Raw genomic sequence first — 18428 nt, 5'->3', positions numbered from 1 at the left:
GGCATGGCAGCCATACCCCCTCTGCTTTGGGCAGCATCCCCATACCCCGGTACATCTGAACAGCAGCCCCACCCTCTTTGAAATCTAGGAGGCTGTAGCCCCACCCTTTGAGATCCAGGAGTCCATGGCCCCACCCTTTGAAACCCTACCCTTTGAGACTGAGGCACCTCAGCCTGCCATGCTCCTTCCAACAGTTCTGCTGACCTCCAAGTTGCTCCAGGAATGGTTCTTTTCTTTTCTTGGAGGACAACAGATGTAGCTCCTTTGGCCTGTTTTCTGCCTGGAGAATTCCAAAAGGCAGACAACGTTCTCTCCTTTCATTCTTTCTCTGTCCCCTTTAGTCTAAGATGATGGGTTTTCTGCTGTGGTAGCTGGTTAGATCCATCAGTCTTTATATCTTAATATCTTTAACAAAAAAGTTTGTGCAGCAATGTCCTTGGTGAAAATTCTAGGACATGTGTCCTTAGTTTGTGTGACAGAATTTTCCACATCTTTAAGTTTTGTTTTTATTTTGCACAGTTCATTTTTAAGTCCATCTCTTTCCTCTCACATTTTACTATAAGCAGCAAGGAGAAACCATGTGGCCCCTTTAAGATCTTGCTTAGAAATTTCAGTCAGATACCAAAGTTCATCACTTACAAGTTCTACCTTCCACCAAACATTTGAACGTAATTCAGACAAATTCTTTACCACTGCACAAAAAGCATCACCATTCCTCCAATCACATGTTCTTCATTTTCTTTTAGAGCCTCACCAAAAGTCCATTTAACATCCACATTTCTAGCAACATTTTGTTGCTGGTGCCATATGTATTCTCTAAGACAACAGAAACTTTCTCTATAGCTCTCCTCACTTCCTTCTGAGCAGTCACCAGAATTGTCTTTTACGTCCATAATTCTACTAATAGTCTCTTCAAGGCAATCTAGGCTTTTACTATTAGGCACCTCAAAAACTTCCAGCCTCTATCCATAACTCAATTCCCAAACCACTTTCATATTTTAGGTATCTGTTACAGCAGCACCCCATTCTTCCGGTACCAAATTCTGTTTTAGTTAGCCAGGATTGCTATAACAGAAATGCCATAAACGGGTGGCTTTAACAAACAGAAATTAATTTTCTCACAATTTAGGAGACTAGATGTCCAAATTCAGGGTGCTGGCTCTAGGGGAATGCTTTCTCTCTGTGTTGGCTGTGGAGAAAAGTCTTTGTCTCTTTTGAGCTTCTGCCGCTGGGCAAACTTCATGTGGCTTGGCATTTCTCTTCCTTATGCGTTTGGTGTCATATCTAAGAAACCACTGCCAAATCCAGAGTCATGCAGATTTAGTCATATGTATTCTTCTAAGATTTTTGTAGTTTTAGCTTTTAGAGTTAGGCCTTTGATCCACTTTGCGTTAAATTTTGTATATGGTGTGAGGCAGGGATCTGTCTCAATTAACAAGTGCTGCTATAAAAGAAATACCACAAGTGGATGGCTTTAATAAACAGAAATTTATCTGCTCACAGTTTAGGAAGCTAGAAGTCTGAACTTAGGCTGCGAGCTCTAGGGGAAGGATCTCTCTCTGTTGGTATTGGGGGAAAGTCCTCATCTCTTCACCTTCTGTTTCCTGGTTCCTTGGAGATTTCCATGTGGCATGGCATCTATCTTCCCCCATCTCTGCTTGCTTAATCTACTTTAATTTCTTACAAGAGACTGACTCAAAACACACCCTAACCTAATCCTGCTGCATTAACATAACAAAGACAACCCATTCCCAAATAGGATTATAAGCACAGGCATAGAGGTTAGGATTTAAAATACACATTTTTGAGGGACACAATTCAATCCTTAACAGGGTCAAATTCATTCTTTTGCATGTGGATATCCAGTTGCCCCAGCACCACTGACTTCATTTTGAAGGATAGTTTTGCTGGATATACAATTCTTGGTTGACAGTTTTTTTCCTTCATCTTTTTGACTATGTCATCCCACTGTCATTTGGATTGAATTATGTCCCTCCAAAAATATGTGTATCAATTTCGCTGGGCCATGATTCCCAGTATTGTGTGGTTATCTTCCATTTTGTGATTGTAATTTTATGTTAAAGAAGATTAGAGTGGGATTGTAATACCCTTATTAAAGTTGCATCCCTGATCCAATGTCAAGGGAGTTTCCCCGGGGTGTGGCCTGCACCACCTTTTATCTTATAAGAGATAAAAGGGAAGCAAGCAGGGAGCTGGGGACCTCACACCACCAAGAAAGCAGTGCCGGAAGCAGAGCGCATCCTTTGGACCTGAGGTTCCTGCGCTGAGATGCTCCCAGACCAAGGGAAGACTGATGATGATGAGGACCTTCCTCCAGAGCCTTCCCCTGGAACAGAGCCTTCCCCTGGAGCTGATGCCCTGAATTTGGACTTGTAGCCTACTAGACTGTGAGAAAAATAAATTTCTCTTTGTTAAAGCCATCCACTTGTGGTATTTTTGTTAGAGTAGCACTAGATGCCTAGGACAACAGTTTTTTTCCTTCATCATTCTGACTATGTCATCCCACCGTCATTTGGACTCTGTTGTTTCTGATGAAAAATCTGCAATTACACTTATTATGATTCCCTTGTATTAAACTTTTACTGGGTTTATAATGTATATAAATGTATAAGTTATGACAATAATAGCACAAAAGAGAGATGAAGAAATGGATATCCATTTTATATTTACTTAGGGGCAGTTTTAAAACTATAAATTAAAATTGTAAAAATAGATATAAAGTTATTCAAGTTATCTATTTCTTCTTGAGGAAGCATTGGTAATTTGTGTCTTTTAAGGAATTTGTCAATCTCATTCAAGTTGTCAAACTTATTGGCATAAAGTTGTCATTGGTATTCCTTTACAATCATTTTAATATTTGCAGTGATATTTTCCTTTCATTCTTGGGAATCAGGGATGAATTACCCAATAATCAAGGTACACACAGGCTTACTTATGCTTGCTTACTAATCTATAGTACACAATTTCATCCGTTTTTCACCACATCAATGATGTGAAATTCATGTGAAACTGTGCATCACAGATTAGTAAATAAATTCAATTAAGCTCATGCATACCTTGTTTACTGGTTAATCCGTCCCTGCTGGTAATAGTAATTTATGTTGTCTTTTTTTCCTGGTCAGTCTTGGTAGGGGCTTATGTTTGTTATTTGTCTGATTAATTTTTAATAACTTTTTTCTTTTTCATTTACCTTTCTGTTTTTGGGTTTTCTCTTACATGAATTTCTGCTTTTGTCTTTATAATTTCCTTTCTTCTGCTTATTTAAGAGTTCATACTTAATGCTGTACATTTCCATCTAAACAAATTTTGTATATTGTCTTTTCATTACCATTCAGTTTAAAATATTTTCTAATTTCAAGGTCCGGCTCCAAGTTACCACACTTCTAAGAAGCCTTTCTCAATAATCTCAGTTAATACTGATAAGACTCCTAACAGCTCATTTAGCATTAACTGTTGAACCTTGGAAATACATAGTACTAGAATTTTAAGCAAGTATCTTCTACAATTTCACAATCTCATGTCTCAGAACAAATTATTTTAAATTCTTTCAAATACTTATACATACATATTTACTCTGGCTGTTATGTCGTCTTCAGGAAGGTCTAATTTATCCTCTTCCATATCATTAACTTTTACTTGTTTTACTACTTCCAAAAGCAATGAATCACTGGAAGGCTGTGAGTGTTGGATACCTGTTTAAACACAAAGTATTTATTAAACACAAAGTAAGAGAAAATTATATTACAGCCCTACCATAATTTCTTAATGTTAATTATATCATAAAACTAATATGTGTATTATAAATTAAAGAGGTACTTGTCTTGAAATTTTTCTAAGATAAAAAAGTAAAATAACTTACTATAGAAAAGTTTTGAAACATGACTTAGAATAATTTATGATGCTTGATGGTGACTTTTAAAATTACAGTACATGTAGTAAAAGGAATAAATGTTTTTAAACTATGACGTCTAGTTTTAATAATGGTATTATTTGTTTTTCTGAAATAGGTGAAGTACTCTCGTTAATCATATTAAGTTCTAATGCCAAAAACTAAGGCAAAGACGAATTATTCTGATTTTATTAATATAATAGAACCACTTTTATTGTACATTTTTATCACAGAAACACTATGAAATAGCAACACGACAAATCATCTTTAACTGGAAGATAATACATAGACCAAGACCTGAGGTGTTCCTTTCTGGAGCACACGGAGTTTAACAGATTGATTCTGATATACATATAAAAAAAACAAAACAAAACCAAACCCAATGCCATTGAGTTGATTCTGACTCATAGTGACTCTATATAGGACAGAGTAGAACTGCCCCGTAGCTTCCAAGGCTGCAAATCTTTACAAAAGTAGACTGTCACGTCTTTCTCCTGAGAAACAGTTGGGTGAGTTCAAATCGCTGACCTTTCAGTTAGCAACAGAGCAGTCGACTACTATGCCACAGAGGCTCCGTATAGATAGATACGCACATGCATACATATATATATACATGCAATGCGTTTTATAAGCTAAACATTTTCTAAAACGGCAGGATGGTGTAAGAAATGAATATGGGCTGTAAGTGGCAAACCTAGTTTCAAATTCTGTTCTGCCATTTATTTGCCATATGGCCCTCCTCAACCTATGTTTCTTATCTTTGAAATGGAGAATATATCACAGAATTATTATATATATGAAAGGTAATATACATGAAGTACTTGGCACACATTAAGTATAAAACAAATGGTAGCTATTATCATACATTCACCTCATTTATCTGAATGACATGAGAAGAACAGTAATACAAATTTACATAGTTTATAGGTAGGAGTGGAGAATATTTATATATTTAAATATGAATAAAGACATTTCAATTATGGGAAATAAAAATAGTTGATACTAAATAACAAACACTATAAAGATGACAAAGTGACTAAGTTTAAATGCTACATTGTCCTCTCCCTTAACTCCTCAAATGGTATCACTGCTCAGACATATGAAATGAATTAACCTAACATACAGTTGAATTATTCTATGTAAATTTGCCTTGATCAGACCTTCCTCTACATTGGGAAGTACTGGTTCACACTTTCCCTAGAACAAGTAACTACTTCTACTGAACATGGCTTTTCATTTGGTCTAACTTAAAACACAATTTTATTGTTAAACATTTAATTAAGCAAAACACATAAGAATTCAATAAAAACTGGAAAGAAAGAAGTCTAGATAATCTGATACATATAATTCACTATGTAAATGAATGACACAACTCCATTAAGATTTTAAGTTGAAAATCTGATGGATGATTGATGAATGAACTGAGGATGGGAAGGACTGTAGGCAAAGAGGACAGTAGGGAAACTATTGTAGCATAAGCCAAGCCAAGATAATAAAAAGGGAACAAAAACAAGAAAAAATATTCAAAAGATATGTAAGAGGCAGCATCAGCCGGACACTGTGCCTGAAGAGCTGTCATGTAGGAAGGATTAAGAGAGAAGAGGACAGACTAATGGATAACACTAATGTTTCTAATTTGAACAACTATAAGATACAGACACTGTCAACTACAAGATACAATACAAGCAGAATCTAGAGTAAAAAGTATGGGAAAAGAGAACGAATTCAGTTTCATACATTTTATATGCAGGCCTCTATGGAAGAGTCAAGTATATCCCAGTAGGCAGTTTGAAACCTTGGTCTAGAGTTCAGAAGGCAGGTTAATATTAGGAATACAGACTGGAAAGCTTCATTACATACAAGGTGGTGAAGCCATGAGATCACCAGGAAGAGCATATACAAAGGTAAAAGGCAAGAGGTTTAGGCATGGATCTAGGAACACCATCATTCAAAAGGTAAACAAGAAAAAGGTTCTAGAAAACAAGACTAAGAATTGAGAAGAAAAGTAAAGAGGTTAAGCAGCAGATATAAAATATATATTTAAGGGGCTTCAAATGCTTTAGAGACAATGGAAGCAGTGTGAAGACTGAAAATAAGTTTTTACACTTGGCAATTAGCAAACAGTATGTCTAATGAAAAGGCATGGGCAAAACAAAAATTTTTAACCAAATAGTTTTAATGATACATTCAAGAATATACATATGATAACTTTGTTTTTGGCTATTCCAAATCCCTAATTTACAAGTGGTGTGTTCCAAAAGACAATTCACAAGTCAGTTGCTTGAAATTCACAATGGATATTCCATCAAAAATAATATTCCAAAAAATGGTTAAGTTTGTAGATTAGCCTATAACGTGAACACTATTCTATACATTTGCAATGAGATGCTTACAAAGTAGTACTGGGGTAGCTGAAACAAACCAAAATAAAAACATATTTTAAAAAATAACATCATGAATTCTGGCAGCTAATAAAAATACTCATATAGACAGAAATAAGGAATAAGTGAAACATTTTGCAGTTAATTCTGAACCATATCTAAGGGAACATCAACAGTTTTAAAGAGGGATGCCCTTTTTTTTTTATTAGTAGTAATTTCACTTTGAAATGCATGGATTTTTTCCTTCTGTACAGTGTTATTATAACCATTATAATTGGGGTAATTTTCTTAAATAGGTAAAAAGAAAAACTGAGATACGAAAAGTAAGAAAGAAAGGACATTGTTTTCCTAGGCTTTAAACGACTAAGACCAAAAAGGGACATAAAATTATGTCTGTGTGCATGTGGAAAGAGGTGCAAAGGAGAGGAAGAGGGAATTTCCTGGGGTGGGATTTCTTGGCAAAAGTGAAGAAAAAATTAGAAAACGTAACTCCTTAAACAGCTACTAGGTTGAAGTTATTCACGGAAAAGGTGTCTTCTGAGTGATAAGGACAGGGAGTGGAGAAAGTATAACAGTCACAGGGTATGTACACTCACAGGAAAGAGAAGCTGAATGTGACAGGCTGTTCCTATATACAATACACTTAGTGTAACTGTTTGTATCATGGGCAGAGACGGTATTTTCATTAAGGAATATCACTTACTCTGATTTATTTTAACATCTAAGATCCTAAACGGCAAGCATCATGTCCCTTTTTATTTTATGGCATCAGCTATACCGGCCAGTATATTAAGACAATTTTAAAAAGTAAGATTTAAAAATTGCTAGCTATTTCATCTAAAACCTAGTCACTGAACACAAAGTACCATAGCGTCTATAGTATAACCCATTGCTGTCAATTCTGACTCATAACAACCTGATACGACAGAGCAGAACTGCCACACAGGGCTTCCTAGGCTGTAATCTTTACGGAAGGAGACTGCCACATCTTTCTCTCGTGGAGTGACTGTCGGGTTAGAACTGCCGACCTTTTAGTTAGCAGCTGAGCACTTAACCACTGTGCCACCAGGGTGCCTATTGAACACATACAACCATTTAAACGTCAACTGTAAAATGTCACCCTTTCTTCGTACGCAATTAATAAATAAAAATAACAATAATCAACCCCATCAACACCCTCAGTATGTTCAACAATTAATTAAACAGTCATTGGAACTCACCCAGATTATCTCTCAAGGCACTAGCTTCCTCATGGGTTCTGAAGTTATAATTCGGCACCAATTTAAGTCTCATGCGGGAATAATTTTCTACGTTAGCTAGTTTCCAGTGAATTGGATTCTGTTTCCTACAAATATTCATAAGTAAACAATTAAAACTATTTAGCTTAAAGTTACAAAGCACTGGTTGACTGACATAACGTAAAAAGTTCTAGGTACTTTATATTTGTTTACTACTATTTTATTAAAAAAACTATCACATTCATTATCTGATTTGAACCAAACAACCCTGAGAGAAAAATCAAAGTGAGTATGTACAACTGTAGTTTACAGATGAGGAATCTGAAGCTGAGAAAGGTTAAATTATTTGCCCAAGATGTCATCTGCTTTATAGGTAACAGAACTAAGATTTATAGCTTGATACCTTTTTACTCCTATATTGAAAAGTGGAAGCGCTTAACTAGTTATACCAATGAGTTTGTATTTCCAAATACAGTTTTCAAAATAAAACAATAACCTTTACTACATATGAAGATAACTTCAAATGGACCAAAGACCTAAGTATAAAAGCTAAAACTATAAAAATCTTAGAAAACATAAGAGTAAATCTTCATGACACCAAAAAGAAGCACAGCAACAACAGAAACCATAGGTAAACTGAACTTCATCAAAATTAAAAACTTGTGCATCAAAAGACACTATCAAGAAAGTGAGAGGCAACCTACAAAATGGGAGAATATACTTGCAAATTACATATCTGAAAAGGGTCCATTATTCAGAATATATAAAGAACTGCTACAACTCAATAACAAAAAAAAAAAAAAAAAACCAATTAAAAAAGCAGGCAAAGGACCTGAATTGACATTTCTCCAAAGAAGATACAGGCAGTCCCCAGCTGATGAACGAATTCCATTCCTAAGTCTGTCTTTAAATCAAATCTGTACATAACCTGGAACAGTTAGGTAGGTTCGTATCTAACGTCAGCTAGTCAAATGTCTGTCTTAGTATATAGCATACAGTGTACCTTTCTATGCATAAAAAAAATGAAGGAAACACTTCCAGATACACTAAAACATCTTTAATAACATAGTAATAATAATAATGTTTTGATGCGTGTCACAAAGTAGCAAGCACCCTTTGTTATTACAAACAATTGTATGTACCTCATGTTTTTAATATAATAGGCTTTACAGGGGCTGTTTCATAACTACAGGTTGTATGTAAACCAGACGTTCATAACATGGGAACTGCCTGTATGCAAGTGGCTCAACAAGCATATGAAAAAGTTCTAAAAATCATTAGTCATTAGGGAAATGCAAATCAAAACCCTAATGAGATACCTAGTTTAACAAAGAATTACCATATGACCCAACAATTCCATTCCTAGCTATATACCCAAAGAATTAAAAAAACAAACACTTATACACAAATGTTCACAGCAGCACCATTCACAATAGCCAAAAGATGGAAACAAACCAAATATTCATTAACTGATAAATGGATAAATAAAATGTGGTACTGGCCCCCGGACACACTTAGAACTCAGTACTGACATCACTCCTGAGGTTCACCCTTCAGCCAAAGATTAGACACGTCCATAGGGCAAACAATAACACCCATGAGGAACGTGCTTCGTAGTTCAATCATGTATACGCGACTAATGGGCACGCCAGCCCCAAAGCAAAGATGAGAATGCAGGAAGGGACAGGAAAACTGGACGAACGGAAACAGGGAACCTGGGGTGGAAAAGGGGAGAGTGTTGACACATTGCAGGGTTGGCAACCAATGTCACAAAACAATTTGTGTATCAACTGTTTAATGAGAAACTAATCTGCTCTGTAAACTTTCACCTAAAGCTCAAGGGCTGGGGGAGAGGGGTCTGGTAGGTGACTACTGAATTGGTTCGGGGTTTCCTTCTGAAGTGATGAAAAACTTCTGAAGCTGGACAACGGTGATGACTCCACAACCATTTAGCTTAAAGTGAATGTACTTAATGCCACTGAAGTATACATCTCAAAATGGTCAAAACAACAAATTTCATGTTATGTGTATTATACCACAATTTTTAAAAAAGGCTTAAAAAAAGATAATTCAGCAAAACTTAAGTGACCTTAAGATCATTTAAATAAATTGTAAGATATTAAAACATATAATATCATTAACAAATAATATCAATAATATCAAAGTGTTGGTATCAGGAAGGCAGAAAAACAGTGGTTCAAAGGTTAGAGTCTCAAGTTCAATAAACTGCCTACCACAGAGTAAAAGAAATGGATATAACTGCATGATGAAACACATATACACACAAACCTCTAAACATCCCAGACCTATAATTCACAAAAAGAAAATGATATTAACTAAAACCATTCCTTCATAAACTAAAGAAAAATTAGAGTGAAGGAGCCATTGGCTCAGAAAGTTCTAGACCAGAGTTCTAAATGGAAAAGGTAATTAATAAATTATAGACTCCTACCTTTCAGCCCAAGGTCCCCTTTCACATGTAAGATAGAGCTGTATTGCCTTCCAGTGTCTCAGAGTGGCTAACCATTGGCTGTTAAGTTGTTTAAGCATATTATTATACCTCAGGTTCTCCTGGCGTGCTTTTCGGTTAAATGGCTCCACAAATGATTCCTGAAAGAAACAGCAATAAATAATAGCACTGAATCTCATATATAAAGTTTTAATGCCTTAATTTTGAAAAACTGACCCAATACAATATGAGAAAGCTGGTATTCAACAGGCTTTTCTTGTTCAATTAGAATAATTTTCTTTGATAAAGCATTATGATTCTAGCTATCATATATCTATATCTACGTATGTATGTGTGTGTATATATATATATAAATATACATATATATATACATATATATATATATATACACATACACATATATACATACACTGTACCCACTGCCGTCAATTCCGGCTCATAGCGACCCTGTAGGACAGAATAGAACTGCCCCCATGGGGTTTTAAGGAGCGGCTGGTGGATTCGCAATACTGACCTTTGGGTTAGCAGCCAAGCTCTTAATCACCACGCCACTAGGACTCTGGTATATATATGTATATATGTACGTATATATATACTTAACCAACAATAAACATGTGAAGAACCTCAAAACCTGAAGGCACCTCAACATAGTACACCAGGGTGGAGCTGCCCCATAGGGTTTCCAAGGAGCACCTGGTGGATATGAACTGCCAACCTTTTGGTTAGCAGCCGGATACTTAACCACTACGTCACCAGGGTTTCCATATATATATATATATATATATATACATATATATATACACACATATATATATACACACACACACACATACACACATATATACATATATATTTTAAAAAAAAATTTAACCAACAATAAACATGTGAAGAACCTCAAAACCTGAAGGTACCTCAACATAGGATTTTTAAACTTAGAATTAACTCCTACTGTCAAGTGAAATGATTTTTCCCTTGGGATCTTTTGGCTTATGAGGCATCTGGAATAAGACCCAAGTTTAAAGGAAGTAGAAGGAAGAGTAATCACGTTCCACACTGCTACTGATGGTTCTAAAGAAAATGCCAGAAACAAAAGAAATCTATACAGGCAAATCTCCCACAATGAAAAATTTCATCCCTTGAACTACTGCCTGAATAGCATACTAGCTAGCAAATCAAGTCACATACTGATCTTATTTCAGTTTTCAGGATAAAACAGACTCTGGTACTAGTTTCTACCAAGATACAACTTCAAGCTCTGAAATTAAAGTTTCATAGTTTTCAAAGGGACAAGTGGTGAGACCACCTTATTTAACTCATACTGATATTCATATATTAGGAACTAAAATGACAGTATTAATTTGTTTCAAACAAATCAACAGTGAATTACAATGGAAAAAAACAGTTAAGACATAGATGGAACAATTTTCGACAGTACAGCAGTGTGTAGTTAGACCTGGATATAAATCTTAGCTACTTAACTCTCTGGAGGTTCAGTGTCCTCATTGGTAAAATGAGGTTCACAATAATTGGCATCATAAAGATTAAGACGTAGAGGGCTTAGTACAGGGTCAGGAAAATAGTATGCTCTCAATAAATAGTAGTTGTTATTATTATAGTTGTTATAATTATTACTGGACTTGTAGGAAATAAATTATTTGGGACACAGTGTTATCAAATACTTAAAACAGATCACTGCTGAGAAAATTGAGGCAGTCAAGACATCTCCGTGATACTTTAACATCAATTTGACACTCTTCAAAGTTCAAGCATATAAGGATATTCTTACATGAGGTTTTTAAAGTAAAATTTAACAGTGAAGTTACAGAGAAAGTGTTGTTGGGAATATAAATTGGTGGAACTTTATTTACCATAAGGGTTACCTACCAGTAATTCCATTTATCCTAGGAAATTCATCCTGGATAACCATAAAGATATGACCATAAAGATGTTCAATACTATTTACAATAAAAGAAAAAACTGGTAAATTAGGTCCAACAATGGAAAATAAATTTAAATAATAAGATGGAATACTATGCAGTCATATAATGCATGGGAAGATGTTCACAATACAGTTTAAGTTAAGAAAGTAAGTAGCGAATGAAATTGTCCTATTTTGGTTTAACCAAATATATACATAAAGATACAAGAAAGATACATATCAAAATATTAATAGTGGTTAAATAGATGTTACATAACTTTATTGGAAAATAATTCTTTAGTATTTGTGGATCCCCTGATATACCACAACTCTCCTCCAAAACACTCTTCCACAATACATATTTGATTGACAGAAAAAAAGTGAGTGAATGAATGTATAATTCCTAATATATGAATATCAATATGAGTCATTCATTCCATTGTCTTTTAACTTACATAATTATTCTTGGGAAAGTGAGTTCTACAGGTTTTCCCATTTGATGTTATTAGTATTTTTTATTTTAGACATTCTAACAGGTATGTAATAAAATCTCATTCTCAATTTAAATTTGAATTTTCCATTTTTTAAAAATTGGGGTGCTTGTTTGCTCATTGTGGAGTTTTGACAGTTCTTTATATATTTTGGACACATGTTCTTTGTCTGATATGTGATTTGCAAATACTTTCTCCAGCCCATGGCTTGTCTATGCTTTAACAGTGTCCTGCTCAAAGACTAAAGTTTTTAATTATGATGAAGTCCAATTTATCCATGTTTTCTCTTATGGATCATGCTTTTGGTGTCTAAGAACTCTTTGCTTAATCCAATGTCATGAAGATTTTTATCCTATGATTTCTTCGAGAAGATTTATTGTTTTACATTTTACTTTTATCGTTTTATATTTTACTTTTAAGACTAATTTAAGTCTAAACCCAAGGAAAAAAAAAAACCAAACTCCTTGCCTTCGAGTCGACTGTGACTCTATAGGACAGAGTAGAACTGCCCCATGGGGTTTCCAAGGAGTGACTGGTAGACTCAAACTGCTGACCCCTTGGTTAGCTGCTGAGCTCTTAACCACCGCACCACCCAGGCCCCATAATTTAAGTCTATGACCCATTTTAAGTTAATTTCTATATACAGTGTGAAGCATAAGCCAAGGTTCTTTTTTTCTAAAAGTACATGGATATCCAATTATTCCAGCAGAATTTGTTAAAAATATTGTCCATTCTTCATTGAATTACTGTTGCACCTCTGTCAAATATCACTTAACCATATTTGTGTATCTCTATTTCTGGATCTTCTATTCTATTCCATTGGTCTATATGTATATTCTTTTCCAGTATCACACTGTTTTGACAAGTGTAGCTTTATAATGCATCTTAAAATTGTGTAGCCTAAGTCCTTCAATTTTGTTCTTTTCCAAAATTGTTTTGGCTATTCTAATTCCTTTGTCTTTCCATACAAATTTTAGAATCAGCTTGTCCATACGTACAAACAATACTCCTAGTGCTCTGATTGAGATTGCATTAACTCTTCAGATTAATTTGGGAAGAACTAACATCTTAAAATGACTTAAGACTATTGAGTCTTCCAGCCCATGAATAGTATCTCTCCACTTATTTATATCTTCATTTCATCATTGTTTCATAGTTTTTAGCATACACCTCCCATATATATTTCATTAGATACCTAAATATTTCATTCTTTTTAGAGCTATTGTAAATAATATTTCTTTTAAAACTTCAGTTTCCTATTATTCATTGCTACTGTATCAAAATATGACTGAATGTGGTGTACTGCTCTTGTGTCCTGCAACCTTCTAAACTCACTTACTAGTTCTAGGGGTTTCTTTGTAGATTCCTTAGGATTTGAAATGTAGTTAATCACATTGTCTGCAAACCAGTTTTTTTTTTTAAATTTATTGTTGTGCTTTACTTACAATTCAAGTTAGTCTCTCATACAAAGATTTATACATACATTGTTATGTGACCGTAGTTGCTCTCCCTATACTATGACAGCATACTCCTCCTCTCCACCCCAGATTTCCCATGTCCATTCAACCAGCTCCTGACCCTCTCTTCCTTCTCATCTCACCTCCGACAGGAGCTACCCATTTAGTCTCATGTATCTACTTGAGCTAAGAAGCACACTCTTCATGAGTATCAATTTATGTCCCATAGTCCAGTCTAATCTTTGTCTGAAGAGTTGGCCTCGGGAATGGTTTTAGTTTTGGGCTAACAGAGAGTCAGGGACCATGTCTTCAAGGGTCCCTCAGTCTCAATCAAACCATTAAGTCTGGTGTTTTTACTAGAATTTGAGTTCTGCACCCCACTTTTCTCCTGCTCCGTCAGGGACTCTCTGTTGTTTTCCCTGTCAGAGCAGTCATTGGTGGTAGCTGGGCACCATCTAGTTCTTCTGGTCACAGGCTAATGAAGTCTCTGATTTATGTGGCCTTTTCTGTCTCTTGGGCTAATACTTTCCTTGTGTCTTTAGTGTTATTCATCCTCCTTTGCTCTAGGTGGGCTGGGACCAATTGATGCATCTTAGATGGTCACTCACTAGCTTTTAAGACCCCAGATGCCACTCACCAAAGTGGGATGCAGAACACTTTCTTAATAAGCTTTGTTATGCCAACTGACCTAGATGTCCCCTGAAACCATGGTCCCCAGATCCCCGCCCCTGCTACTCTGTCCTTCCAAGTGTTTGGCTGTATTCAGGAAACTTCTTAGCTTTGGTTAATCCAGTTGTGCTGACTTTCCCAAACAGGGATAGTTTTATTTCTTCCTTTCCAATGTGAATGTCTTTTATTTCTTTTTGTACTTTTATTGCATTTGCTAGGACTTACAGTACAATATTGACTTGGAGCAGTGAGAATGGACATCCTTGCCTAGTTCCCGATCTTAGGAAGAAAGTATTCAGTTTTTCATCTTTCAATATGAAGTCAGTTGTAGGATTTTTGTAGATGTTAAGGTAGTTCTCTCCTATCCCTAGTGTGCTGAGAACTTTCATGAACAGATGCTGAATTTTGTCAAACGCTTTTTCGGCATCTATTGATGTGATCATGTAATTTTTCTTGATTAGTCTACTAATGTGGCCCATCATATTGACCGATTTTTTTAAACTAGCCTTGCATTGCCAGGGTAAACTTCATTTGGATGTGATGTATCTTTTTTTTTTTTTAATTTGCTGGATTTGGTTTGCACCTGTATTCCTGAAGAATACTGGTCTATAGTTTTTTTGTACTGTCTTTGTATGGTTTTGGTATGAGTGTAATATGGGTCGTAATATGAGTTGGGGAGTGTTCATGCCTCTTGTATTTTCTGAAGAGATAGTGAGGAACTGGTGGAATTTCTTCATTAAATGTCTGTAGAATTTGCCAGTGAAACCATTTGGGCCTAGAGTCTTCCTTTTTGGAAGGTTTTTAATTACAAACTCGATTTAATAGATGTAGGACTATACAAAGAAGCCCTGGTGGCACAGTGGTTAAGTGCTCGGCTGCTAACCGAAAGGTCAACGGTTTGAACCCACCAGCTGCTCTGCAAGAGAAAGATGCGACGATCTGCTTCCATGAAGATTTACAGCCTTGGAAACCCTATGGGGCAGTTCTACTCTGTCCTGTAGGGTCTCTACGAGTTGGAATCAACTTGACAGCAATGGGTTCAGTTTTTGGTTTTTTGGAGGACTATTCATGTTGTCTGCTTATTCTTGAATTTGTTTTGGAAATTTATGTCTTTCAATAAATTGGACTGTATCAGTTAAGTTGTCAAATTTAAATATTTGTTCATTTGTTTGATTCTCTTATTATCATTTTGATGTCTGTGGGGTCAATGGTGATATCCCTCTTTGTTCCCTGATATTGGTAATTTTTTACTTCTCTTGTTTTGCTTTGTCAATCTGGCTAGAAGTCTGTCTACTTTATTGATATTTTGAAGAACCAGATTTTGATTTCATTGATTTTTCTCTACTGTTTTTCTGTTTTTAATATCATTGATTTCTGTTTTTATCTTTATTAATTCCTGCTTGCTATGGGTTTAGAGTACTTTTCTTTTTCTAGCTTAAGGCAGACTTAAATTTAGTGCTATAAATTTCCCTCTAACCACTGATATATATCCACCCTCCTTAGAGGTATCTACTAATGTACCATCAGCTCAATAGTTTTTACATAATCACCATTATAGAACATTTTGCTATTAATTTATTTTAGCCATTACTGATCACAGTTGTTTCTTCCTTCAATTTTGATATAATTTTCAGGCAAACAATAGAAAATACTATTTGTTTTCAAATTTCGGCTTGGTGTTACTCTCATTTGAATATTAAATGCTTGTCATCAACATGAATAACCATGATAGTAAAAACATTTAATAATTTTTACCTTAAATTTCAGTTTGCTTTCCCCTCCTTCACGATCTCGTTTATGCATATTCACCATTAAGGCTTCATAACAATCTTTCCAATAAAGTGCCATTTTCTCACGACCATCATAAAATGTACTGCTTTCATACTGCTTCATATAAGGTACAATCTTATTAAAAAATATATACAAAATTTAATATGTATTTCTACAAAAGTAATAATTTAGTAGAAAAAAATTTTGCTCAAAAAAGGTAAAACTTACATATTTTTCTACGTAAACCTGCCATTCATTTGAACTGCAATATTCTTGAAAATCTTCAAAAAAGGAGGAGCTACCATTGGTAAGAGGTAAAGAAGGCAGGTGTAAGTTCATGAAGAGAAGCTCGTAAATTTTGGAAACCAGGGTACGAACAAGGGGAATCAGAAATGAGTAGATTTCAGTTTGTTCCTTGATTGACTGACTTAGAACATTTTCCAGCTTCCCTAAGATATAACATGCCTCTTTCTGATTTTCAATCACTTTGGTCTGAAGGAGTGTATTGAGCTTTGCTGATGCCATTGCACAAACCTGGAGGAAAAAATAGTGTAGGTGAGAAAAAAGAGACTGAAAAAAAAAAGAGCAGACACTTAATGACAGCAAAAGTTCTGTTTAGCTTCTCTTAATTTTTTTTTTTAATTAAAAAAGTAATTCATATTTATTAATTTGGAATACACAGAAAAGTTATGGTGGGTAATTTATGATCCTATCCTATCCTATAGTTTGCAAGGGATGGGGAATGACCCCATCTCTAGCTCCAACAATAGGTTCTAAAAAATATAAGATAAACAGAATATCGAACCCCTTGCCAGTGTCTGGTTCAGGTAACTCATATCTAATCAGTCAACTCATGTCATTGCCTTTGTCACAGAGATTCATTCAGGGGTGGCCCTATCAGTGCAAGCTCAGAACCTTTCCAAACTAACTGCCAAGAACTGTGAAGGGTCTCAGATGTTACCTTACCTCCAAGTTAACAAGTTAGCCTGTCAGTTTCATGGATGCTGGCAGAAGATATGGGACTCCTGGGTCAGAGACAAAGATCCTCAGCAATAACAGTAGTCACAATATCAACATTTGAGCTGGCTCCCCAAACTACAATTCCCACAGGGAAAGATGAACAGGACTAGATGATGCCTGCACGTGTAGTGGTTGCACTACAAGAGAGGAACCCTGGGCATAGGGACCTCAAATCTTTTATACTGTGCAGGAAGCCTGCCTGACCTATCTTAGAGGGAGACATTATCTTTATTATAATGAGCAGTAAACAAGCCTGCCCTTTGCTCTGGAGGGAGACACTACCTCGACTTCCCAAAGTTGTTCACTATACAACCTTCAAAAAGAAAGTTCATAATCAGGTTAGCTTGTGCCTCTGTTTGCAAATATGTAGAAACATGAGAGACTCGTGGAGAACTGTCTACCAACAATGACTACAGGCAGAAGCACTTGCTTTTCCCTAAATATGAATAAGAAAGCATGTAGCCTCAATTGCTGTTGGCAGCCATTTTGTGGCCATAAGGGAAGCCGGCTCAAGAAAGTTGACACATGATCAAGAGTTGTGAGAACAGCAAATAAATGAAACCGGAGCCCTGACTAAATCATGCCTTATACTCATTTTAATTATGCGATTTTCAATCATATGAGCCAATAAATCTCCTTAACGAAGTCAGTTTGAGTAAGTGTTTCTGTTACTTGGAACCAAAAGCATTCAGATACATAAAGGACAGGTACATAGGAGACCAAGACCTTGATCACAAACCTAACCACCCTTAAGGTTCCCAAGAAAATACATATTCAGGGCACAAAGCCAGGCAAAGAATACTCTATATTACTATTAAGCTTTAGCCTTAAACCCAGTGTTGGTAGGTAAATTAGGTCATAAAGAGGACTCCTTTTGTCTAAGCTGGAAAAGATCCATGTCTTCTAACCAAAGCAGGACAAATGATCTACTGTGTCTCCTTTTCCCTTTTAGATCTTATTTCTTCCAAAATAAAGAAAAGTGAGTGAGAGAAGAAGAAAATATTAGAACCTGCCATCACTTCTAGAACGTGTTTGTGCCACAATTCAGGACAGCGCTGGTCTGAGCTGTACGCACAGGTCTTTGCAGGCCAAGCCAACAAGAAT

General features: G+C 35.6%; 1 protein-coding gene across 4 annotated transcripts in view; it reads right to left on the bottom strand.

Annotated features, from left to right (window-relative positions):
• NBEAL1 (neurobeachin like 1) overlaps positions 1-18428 on the bottom strand; it is a 189735-nt gene that overhangs the window by 47333 nt on the left and 123974 nt on the right. For 3 of the 4 annotated variants that reach the window (XM_004378242.2, XM_023733007.1, XM_023733008.1), the window contains exons 31-35: positions 16533-16838; positions 16290-16439; positions 9982-10139; positions 7512-7636; positions 3587-3713 (exon numbers count right to left, since the gene is read on the bottom strand). In XM_004378242.2, coding sequence (XP_004378299.2) covers positions 3587-3713; positions 7512-7636; positions 9982-10139; positions 16290-16439; positions 16533-16838 — 866 coding nt within the window. The remainder of the gene's footprint in view (positions 1-3586; positions 3714-7511; positions 7637-9981; positions 10140-16289; positions 16440-16532; positions 16839-18428) is intronic. The other variant, XM_023733009.1, reaches the window with a different exon arrangement.

This window comes from Trichechus manatus, unplaced genomic scaffold (genome assembly GCF_000243295.1).
Source record: "Trichechus manatus latirostris isolate Lorelei unplaced genomic scaffold, TriManLat1.0 scaffold00056, whole genome shotgun sequence".
NCBI classification, from domain to species: Eukaryota; Metazoa; Chordata; class Mammalia; order Sirenia; family Trichechidae; genus Trichechus; species Trichechus manatus.
This window is presented reverse-complemented; position numbering and strand designations above follow the sequence as displayed.